Source organism: Cornus florida, unplaced genomic scaffold (genome assembly GCF_030987335.1).
Source record: "Cornus florida cultivar Cherokee Brave unplaced genomic scaffold, ASM3098733v1 CherokeeBrave_3.0.0_Hap2_Chr01, whole genome shotgun sequence".
Taxonomy (NCBI): Eukaryota; Viridiplantae; Streptophyta; class Magnoliopsida; order Cornales; family Cornaceae; genus Cornus; species Cornus florida.
Window position 1 is genome coordinate 114,718,473 of NW_026775571.1, and position 10,441 is coordinate 114,728,913.

General features: G+C 38.3%; 1 protein-coding gene across 1 annotated transcript; it reads left to right on the forward strand.

Annotated features, from left to right (window-relative positions):
• Positions 1-4,194: 4,194 nt before the first annotated feature.
• Positions 4,195-8,084, forward strand: LOC132315689 (glutamate receptor 3.5-like). The gene is made up of 5 exons (XM_059814040.1): positions 4,195-4,523; positions 5,244-6,079; positions 6,218-6,527; positions 6,960-7,363; positions 7,631-8,084. Exons 1-5 carry the CDS (start codon positions 4,253-4,255, stop codon positions 7,934-7,936), a joined length of 2,127 nt encoding a protein of 708 aa, XP_059670023.1. The 5' UTR covers positions 4,195-4,252; the 3' UTR covers positions 7,937-8,084.
• Positions 8,085-10,441: the final 2,357 nt, after the last annotated feature.

The window sequence follows — 10,441 nt, forward strand, 5'->3', positions numbered from 1 at the left end:
AAGTGTCCTATTCAACAATATTCCTCCACGCTCAGTGCCGAGGAATAATTTGCTTCAGACCTCTGGTGCCCAGATCAGAACTCTTTCCTCCGGAATCCAAGTGTTTAATACCCTGTGGATGTGGATATATCATAAGTTCATCATGATCCACCCCACATCAGGAACACACGAGAAGGAAAGAGTATGTATACGTCTACTGCAGGCAAGTAAAAGGTAAGGAGAGTTCACTTAACAGTGAAATCATTGTCCATATGAATCATCCTGAGATATCAACTAAACTGTTAAAAGGATCTCCTTCTTCCCACCATTCTTGTTTTTTCTCGGATAGCATAAATCCGAAGCATAAAGACAATGTGTTTTGTTTAAGCACATTACCAGTCAGAAGAATATGAACAGTATCAAAAGCATACAGCAAAAACAAATCAGGTATTAAAAGCCTAAAACAAAAAATTATATTCATTATCCCAAACATGCTGTCCATAAAAACAAAATACATGGTTCTACTTCCTCTTCGGATCGAAGGGAGTAGATTCAAAGGCATCCACTACAGTAGGACTTGGGGTAGGAGGAATTGAAGCCGCAGGGGCAGAAGAGCTAAGAGTACCCTTCAGGTGCGCCTTCATCATCTCGGCAAAGCGGATTTCAGCTTCCAAAGCCTCTGGCCCTTCATCATATGGGAAGTGCACCCCCACCTGCTTGTCAAAAGCGTCCGGATCTATCGTCCTAGGGCCTGAGCCCTGATTATAGCCAGACCGGAACGCTTTAGCACTAGCCAGGTGTGCCAGACAGGAGTAGCGCCCCTGCATTTGCTTCCCCGCCTTGAAGCAAGTAGTAAGAACCTCGGTCAGGCGTTGAACTTCGGCCTGAAGAGAATCCACCTTAGCCTCAGAGGCTGACAACTGCCTCTTATACGCATCCTTGGCTTCAGAAGCTATCTTCAGATTGGTAGAGGCGGTGATGGCTCTCTTCTCTGCATTGTCAAGATCCTTTTCCAGCTTCTTGATGGACAGGGATTGGGCTTCAGCAGTGGCGCAGAGGGCCATGGTGTGGTATAGACTCTGGATAACTGAGGAACAAATATGAGCATAAATGGAAACATAAGCAAGCAAGAGTAACATAATTCTGAAGGAGCAATGCGAACCTCTATGCCCCGGACCGGGGCAGAGGGGAGTAGTTGTTCCAACCCCATTTGGCTGATGGCTTCCTCGTCCTTTGGGAGCCACATCCCTCGAGCCACCGCCAGTGCAGCTGAAGGGTCTGTAATCACAGAATCCCCTGAGTGCAGGACTGACTTATCAGCCCTAGAGAAGGAAGGAGTCCAAGGAGCCCCAATCTCAGCCAGAACAAAGGCCCTGACTTCATCTTCAGGTTTGGCCTCTCCAGCCTTTTTCCCTCTGCTTTTAGAAGGGACCTTGCCCTTGCCAGAGGATAGGGGGTTGAGGCGAGATTTCTTCATTGGTGGTTCCTCAGCCTCCACCTCATCCTCAGTAAATCTAATAACGACCAAGGGTTGGGCATCTTCGGCTTTCTTTTTTAACGCCTCAGCCCTCGGTATCTCCTCCTCAGTCATGGGGAAACTGTCAAAGGATGGTAGAGACAGATCCATGAGGTCTGCAGCAACGGCACTGGAGGCAATGTCCTTGAGGTTTGAAGAAGTTAGCAGGTCCTCGATAGGCGAGGGGTCACTCCAGACTCGTTCCTCAAGAAAAGAAAGTCTGTTCCTTGCTGCGGAGGATGGGAATGTAGCTGAAAAAACACTAAGAAACTCATAAATACGGCGAAACATTAAGACTTGGCAAGGAAAACAGCCAGAACACTTGGTATGAAGGGAGGTTAAATATTCTATACCTAATTTCCCGAACTTGCGCGGGATGGGGAGCGTAATTGATTGGGACACGAACCATTTTCCTTTAACTATAACCATCCTTTCTTTCCATTTCTTTTCGGATGAAGGAAGGTTCGTGCATATCCTCTGATGAAGGGGAGAGGTAAAAAAGAAGCGACCAGGCTCGGTCCTATGCTTAGATATATTGTAAGTAAGCAGAAGGTCGGCAAGGGTCAAATCTAGAGCCTCTAATTTCCGGCGCACCAACAGTGCCGAAAGGATGCGAAAGAAATTAGGATTTACTTGAAGGGGGGCAAGACCTAGCTTGTTGAAAACTAAATGATAGAAGGGATGAAAGGGAATCGGAGGGAGTTAAGATGCCCTACCGAAAGAAGCAATTCATTCTCCTCAATTCCCTCGCCGGAGGTAAAATCGGCACCCTCGGGATATTCTGCAATTTCTACTCCCTCAGGAATATCAAATTCTTCCATTACCGAAGCAATAGAGAACTTGATGCGGCGAATAGAGATGATTGCTTTCCTCTCTTCATGAGTAAGAACATAATCAGAGCCTGAGGTGGATGTCTCGGCTGGAAGGGGGGAAGTACCTAATGGATTCAACGAAAGACGATCTGTAGAAACCCTAGGAGGGGGAGCCCTAATGCGAACGGGGGAAGATGAAGGTGTGGATTCAGAATCCCCAATGTCTATACGTTCGGGAGTAGATGAAGTACTCATAATGAAAGATTAAAGAGAAAGATGCGAAACTAACCTGACAAAGCGATGGAATGAAGAATGCAGAAGTGCAGCAAGGGCGAATGTAACTCTTGCAAAATCTTGTATGACGGAGTAATAATGAAAGACCTCGAACCGTTTCTGAAGCAAAGTAAAAAATCGGTTTCAATTCCCTCTTTAATAGGAGCCGTCACTCAATTAAAAATGAAATTTGGGGCAAAGTGTGGAGGGAAAAAAACTCCCTACAATAAAAAGCGCACACGTCACCACTACACATATCTACATTCCAAGGACATATAAGGTCCATCATGCTCAAGCCCAAATTGAGGGTATTTACAGCCCAAGACCATCGTTATTTGTCCTCCAACCTCCATCAAGGCCGAATCAAGAGGTCATCAGCCCAACTTGTTAATATTTAACATCCGATCCGTTGCTCAAGCCCAGCCGGATCAAAATATGTTCAACCCAGTTATTCAAGAATGCACAAGTCCTACCAGTTGAAGGATTTACTGTAGAAGGAAAATTCTGAGATAGGAAGTTCTGTACAAGGCAAGTAATACGTATAGAAAGTTATACAAGGGAAAAGCTCTATTTGTAAAGAAACTCTGTATAGGAAGAATTGGAGGACAAGCAATGCGAGTCCTACCTTAATTCGACCACCCTTTTATATATAAATAGGGGCTCAAACCTCCAATAAAAGAATCAAGCAATTCTACGCTTCTCTATACACTGTTCTTATTTATTGTTATTGTTTTTTGAGTGTGTTGTTTTATTTTTCTCAATCATTATTGGTTGAGCGAAATTTTGCACCTACAAGTATAAGGTGGATGCATTTAACAATTAGGCCTTCTCCATCACATCACCAGGATTGTACTTGGCGCCAATTGAACAGTTCTCGAGAATTATCCAAGACTAATTATATACGCAAACCAAGTCAACAACTTGAAAATTTTGGATTGTTTTGTTGATTTTTCATCCCACTAGAATTTCTTGGCAAATAGGTGAATGAACATTTTATCCATCGTCATAGGCTTGTGTTCAAACCCTGCTCACGTCTAATAGAAGAATCTGAATCTACACTCCAATTTTTTTTTTTTTTTTTTTTTTCAATTCGAGTCCAAATTTGAAGGATGGATGAGAAATGTATTTTAAAAGACATATTTCTAGCTTAATTACAAGCCAAGAAAAGTGGTAGATTATAAGCAATTAATATTTCTACAAGCCAAGAAAAGTGGTAGATTATAAGCAATTATTTTCTGATCTGTTATACTTTTTTCGTAAAATATTGATTTAAAAAAGATAAACAAAAAAATCACATATATACTTTATGAAATACAGACCGAGTTGGCACGGTAACAAGTTTGTTGCAGTCACAATTAAATAAAGAACTGAAATGATTTTTTTGATTGGTTATACATATTCCAATTGTGTTTTTCTATAATATTCTGAATCAATTTCTCAGCTGTATATACTATAAAAGGGTAATTTTAATTTTCCAAATTAAATTAAGTGAGACCCGATCTTTATTTGACTAATTTCCACACGTGTGGAGCGACTTTTAAACCCATGTAGAATAAGTCCTATGCTTGGATCGACCATCTCTATCTAATAGTGGTTTATACATGCATATAAACATATTATATATTGGGAATAACGGTATGAGCTTAGTCACTACATAATTTAAAGCCAAAATATGACATTCCTAGTACTCATCTCCAACTTTAATATTGTTACTTTTAAACTAACTTTTTTGTTATTCCATGTCTTCATCTCCTTCCTTCTTTTTCTCTCTCATGGGTCCATTGCTGAAGCTGACAAAGTAACTCTACACATCGGTGCTATCATTGATGTTGATTCTCGCATCGGCAAAGAGCAAAAAATAGCCATGAAAATAGCTCTTTACGACTTCAACAACAAGTCGGAGCTTCACAAGCTCTCTCTTCGTTTCCGATCAGCTCATGTCGGTAAGTTACTTATCTTCTTCTCCTTTTGTGAAATTTTCTCTTCTCTTCTAATTAAGTCATGATACATGAACATATGCATAGATATATATATATATATATGTGTGTGTGTGTGATCCATTAGACATGATTACATACATGCGCTTTCCGGTGCATATTGCCATATAGTCGCTAATTCTAATCTAAGTATAACAATTAATAATAGGAATTCGAGGGAGACTCTAATCAAATGCTCTGCTTTCTCGAATGGAAGCCTACCTCGCCTTGCGGGAATGGGAGGAAGGACTCTCAAGTCTCTCGTCCTCCACTAACACCACCGGACTAGCTCTGTATTGCTGCTAAGCGACGAATGATCATGTCTCTCTCTCTGGCCTTTGTGGTGGAGGGTTGCCCAGCATGATCAAGTCAAACAAAATGAAATATCTTGAACAGTGATTCGAATGGGCTTCAATTAGCTGTTTAAGGCCTTGTGCCATGTCGTACGTTCTTCTTTTGGGCCCGTTGGGCCTTGATTCTCCAGCCCAACCTGGAGATTTATATATATATAAAGTAAAAACTAAAAAAATTTACTCAAGGCAAATAATTCAGAACACGAAAGAGGGAAACAACCACATGAATATGTGGAATTACATGAAATGATGGAAGTATCTATTTAATATTATTTCTTAGTTAGATTTTTTTTGTTTTCTTTTCAAGAAGGTGTTTAATATATGTTTGATGCAGCTGAAGAGCTGATTAAGGAGAAGCAAGTCCAAGTAATTATCGGCATGGAGATATGGGAGGAAGCAGGTTTAGCGGCAGACATCGGAAGCCGAACTCAAGTTTCAGTTCTCTCATTTGCGACTGCTCCACATACACCAGCATTGGTGTGGCTTCGATGGCGGCCTATCTTTACGCAAATGGTTACTGAAAACAGTAATTCTTTCAGAGAGTTTCTTGAGCAGTTTCAGCAAAATTTCCAGTTAGATTATCCTGAAGAAGATAACAGTAGTGAGCCTGGAATTCATGCGCTACGAGCTTATGATAGCATTATGACTATTACACAGGCGATGGTGAAATATTATTCAGCTGGTAAAATGAGTTCCTCAGGAATCTTGAGGGATAGTTTTTTATCAAGCAACTTCACTGGTTTAACCGGTGAAGTGCGTTTTGAAGAGGGAAGACTATCAAGCTCCCAAAAATTAAGTATGGTGAACATTGCCAATCGGGGAAGGTCATCAGAGTTGGGGTTCTCAGATAACCATAGTTCCATGAAAGAATTGGGTGATTTCACGGAGGTGAAATGGCCTGGGGACCAAAAGAGAATCCTGAGAGAAGAGTTGATACTAACTGATGATTATGTAAAACCAATATTGAATATTAGAGTTCCGGGTAGAGTCTCTTTTAAGAAGTTCCTCGATGCAAAATTGAATGAGACCACGGGTTTTTGTATCGATGTTTATAATGAGGTAAAAACAATTTTGGATGAAGATTATAATATTAAAGATCTACCCTCTACTGATCAATTTCACGTCTACAATGGCAACTACGATGATTTGGTTGAATCTGTTCATAACAAGGTAATCACACATCACCTAATTAATCTCTTGATCATTTTCAAACATTTGTCAATATTTTAATTAGCCATTTAATTTCAATATGTATGTGTTACTGATAAAGATGTTTGCTTTTTACTGGTGGATAAAAATTGATGTAAGACTTTTGATGCTGCTGTTGGTGACATAACGATAACAATTGAGCGGTGGGATCAAGTGGCATTTACAGTACCTTTTATCGAGTCAGGTTTGCTGATAGTAGTTCCAGTGAAGAAAGCTTCGAAAGCATGGTTGTTTCTGAAGCCCTTCACTAGTGACATGTGGGTGGTGACGGTGGCCATCTTCTTCTACACAATGTTCATAGTTTGGTTCTTGGAGAAAAGTTCCAATCAAGAATTAATTAGTGGCCAATGGAAGGAACAACTTGGCAATGTGCTTTGGTTCACCTTCTCTACTCTGTTCTTTGCTCACAGTAAGTATATTATCAAGTTAAAACATTACCATTTTATTTATGCTTTGATTTGGAGGCAAGGATTTTTTCTTTTTTCTTTTTAGTTTGGTAAATTCTCTCTCACATAGTCACAAATGCCCACTATGAGACTTTTTGGAGGCAAGGTCATGAGGACCAATTTATACTAAATGCTTTTTATATATATAATTTTAATTAAAATGGACACGTATCATTCTCTAATTGTGAGCGCCACATCGATGGTGGGAAGAAACTTTGAGGAGGCAAAGATTGTTCTGATTTAAGAATTAAGAACATAAATATCCTACTGGATATTTGAATAGGGCCTAGCATAAAATATGAGATATACCTGCAATTGCACGTATTGGAATTAAAGCAGCTTGTGATCTAGAAATGCACTGATATATGGATACAACTTTATTTTTTATTTTGAAGGGGAGAAGATTAAAAGCAACTATACTCGAACCGTGATCGTGGCGTGGCTTTTTGTGGTGTTGATCTTAATAGAAAGCTACTCTGCCAGCCTCACTTCAATGCTCACCGTCTCACGACTCCGGACAACTGTGCCAGATATCGAGGAGCTAAAGAGGACAAATGCAACAGTGGGGTGCGATGGTGCTACATTTGTTAGGAAGTACTTGGAGGATGATGAGCATTTTGAACCAGGGAACATCATCGACATCAGCAGCGAAAGCGAGTTCCAGACTGCATTCAAGAATGGCACGATTCAAGCAGCAGTTCTTGAAGTTCCTTATGCCAAAGTTTTTGTCAACCAACGCTGCAAGCAGTACGAGTATGGCGATGGATCATTCACCAGAAAATTTGGAGGATTCGGCTTCGTGAGTGAATGGAACTCTTTGCACTTATTTCATTTTCTAATATCTCTAAGTTAATTGCCACACTTAAAAAAAAAAAAAAAAAAAAAAAAACATACTGCAGACATTTTTTTTTAGCTCAGAATTTGAACACCATTTTCAACTTAGTTATATATATCTTGACATTAACCACTAGCTAATTCTATTATTTGACAATCCCAAATAAGAAATATATATATAATGTTGGGATGAGTAATGGTAATTAAATTATTGTTGATGATTTCTGTGCAGGTCTTTCAAAAAGATAATTCTACATTAGCTCATAACGTTTCCAAAGCCATTCTAAAACTATCAGAAACAGGGAAGATAAAAGAATTAGAGAAAAAGTTGTATACTCCCTCCTCAGAGTGTATGAAGTCAACTACCGAAGAAAAGGATAGCTTGTGCATTGAGGACTTCTTGGGCCTCTTTATAATCTACGCAGCCATTTCCATCATCTGTTTTTTACTCTATCTGTTGAAAAGGAGAATGGGCCCCCAGCAAACCATAATTCTAGGGAGTGCTCCACCTTCTGGTAATGAGATTGAAATGATTTAGACAAGAATTTTTAATTTTTAATTTTTTTTTTTTTTTTTTTTTTTTTCTGTAAATACTAGTATAGCGATTTCTTATAATGTATAAAGGATTCTTTTTTTATTTACTATGTAAAAATCAACAGATGAAATGAACTTTTGGACTTATGTTATTTTCCATTTAAATAAACTGGCTGGGTTATTTAATTGATTAATGCAGTGTTACAAAAGAGTTTGAATTTGCACTACTCTCAAGGGCCAAACATGTAGGTACAATTAACAGAGATCTTCATTTATACAGTGTCTATACATGTTTGCATTTTATCGATCCATCTACCATTTTGAATTATAACTGTGAGATATTATTTATGTATTGGCAATTATCATAGACATAACAAGTCTAAGTTGAGTTGTAAAATTATATTACTTGTCCTATAAGTCATCGGGGTCAACATGAATTACACAACTGGGAAGGAGTTCAGACTTACCATACTTGAAGAGTTTGTGATGAAAAGGGTAAGAACACTACATTAAGAAGGAATATGAACGAGGTTGAACATTCTACACGTTCCATGTTAGACTACAATTTCCGTAAAATGAACCAAGGCTGAAGGAATTCGAAATCCACAAGTCTGCCAACTTTGAACCGATTCAGCTTCCTTGAACCGGTTCAAGATGTTCAAGTTTGACACACTGCCAAACTTGAACTGGTTCAGCTTTCCTTGAACCGGTTCAAGATGTCCTATATGCAATACAACTGCAGTTTCCTTATTCTGATTTATTTCCCAGTTGGTCTAGAATTGTACCAAATCATATGCACGAAATTTACCTTATTTTCAGAGGGATTAGGTCATTCTAGAATCTATATAAACCATGTCATATACATTGGTTTAGATACGGCTTTTACATTCTAATTCAGATATTACTCAAAACCTTAGGAAGATTATTTGTGCAGAAAATCAGAGTTGATTGTTCTGATATCTTTCTAGAACACATACACATATTCTCCTAGATAGGTTAGAGTTGTGGTGTTCGTATCCTGATCGTGATCATACAGTTGTATCAACATCGATCAGACGAAGCAGATCTTCTTCTACATCATTCAGACGATTGAAGAACAGAAGTAAATGCAGTCACACTTTGGAAAGATTGGAGCATTCGTGGAGTGCTGTCTGATATACCTGCTACTCTTCTACAAATATCAAGTGTCAGTCTGAGATCAAGTTGCTGTTGGACGAGGAATCGCAAAGCCAGAGGATCGTCAACGATTGGTGTGGTGTAGAACGATAGGGTGTGAGTCAGAGTCAAAGTTTAGTATACTTTGTTCCAAGTATAGTGGATTGGTTTACTTTGGACTACACAAGTCCACGAGATTTTTCCCACAGTTGATGTATTTTATCAACTGGGGTTTCCTCGCTAAAATCCTAGTGTCATCTCTAACTTTATACTTTGCTTTATTTTATCTGCATGTAATTAACTGTTTAATTGCTAAAATATAAAATAAGTAAAGTAAGGACACATATCTGTTTTATAAAAACAAACAAAAACTTTTCTATATACATTCCGCTGCGTACGACTCATAATTTGGTATCAGAGCCATCCTCTATACATTGAGTTGATCCTTGTTGGAAAGTTTTGTTTTGTGTTCAAAAATTGTTTTAATCATGTCTTATGCGTTAAAAGAAGGCGGTTTTAATAAGCATGGTCCCTTATTTGAAGGAGATAATTACAATTTTTGGAAATCAAAGATGAGAGCCTATTTGCAAAATTCTGGTGGTAAAACTTGGGCAATAGTTGAATCTGGCTATACACCTCCTACAGTAGATACAACTGTGGATGGTAAAATAGTCAAAGAGTTAAAAGATACTTTTGCTTTTACTGCTATTGAAACTTAACGTAATGATGCTAATGGCAAAGCTTTATATTCAATTATTAATTCTATTGTTCCATTTGAATATGCTAGAATTTCTGATTGTAAAACTGCTAAAGAAGCTTGGGATATTTTGCAGGTTACTCATGAAGGAACTTCAAAAGTGAAGTTGTCCAAAATTCAGTTGCTCTCTCATAAATTTGGTAACATCGTGATGAAAGAAGATGAATCCTTTTCTGACTTTTATTCTAATCTTCTTGAAATAATCTCTGAACTGCGTCACTTAGGGAAAAAAGTTAGTGATAAAAAAATCTGTGAAAAAATCTTAAGGTCTTTACCTAAGAGATTTCATATTAGGGTTGAAATCATCTCTGAACATTGGGATTTGACTACTTGTAGAGTTAATGAGATGGTAGGTTCACTAAAAACTTTTGAGATGCAGAATTTTGATTTAAATCAGAAGGAGAAAAATCTTGCTTTAAAATCTACACAGGTTGAGAATTCTATGAATGATGACTCTGATGATGATATTGCATTCTTGTCAAGGCAATTCAGTCAGATTTTGCAAAGACAATAGAGGAGAAGGAATAGCAACAAGGCTAATTCCCAAAATTTTGACAAAACGTCAAAGTTTAAATTTAATGAAAAAAAAGTAGAAGA

Coding starts and splice junctions, on each gene's coding strand:
- LOC132315689 (XM_059814040.1), top strand. CDS start 4,253: ATGACATTCCTAGTACTCATCTCCAACTTTAATATTGTTACTTTTAAA. Junction 4,524..5,243: donor TTTCCGATCAGCTCATGTCG/GTAAGTTACTTA, acceptor TGTTTGATGCAG/CTGAAGAGCTGATTAAGGAG. Junction 6,080..6,217: donor TTGAATCTGTTCATAACAAG/GTAATCACACAT, acceptor AATTGATGTAAG/ACTTTTGATGCTGCTGTTGG.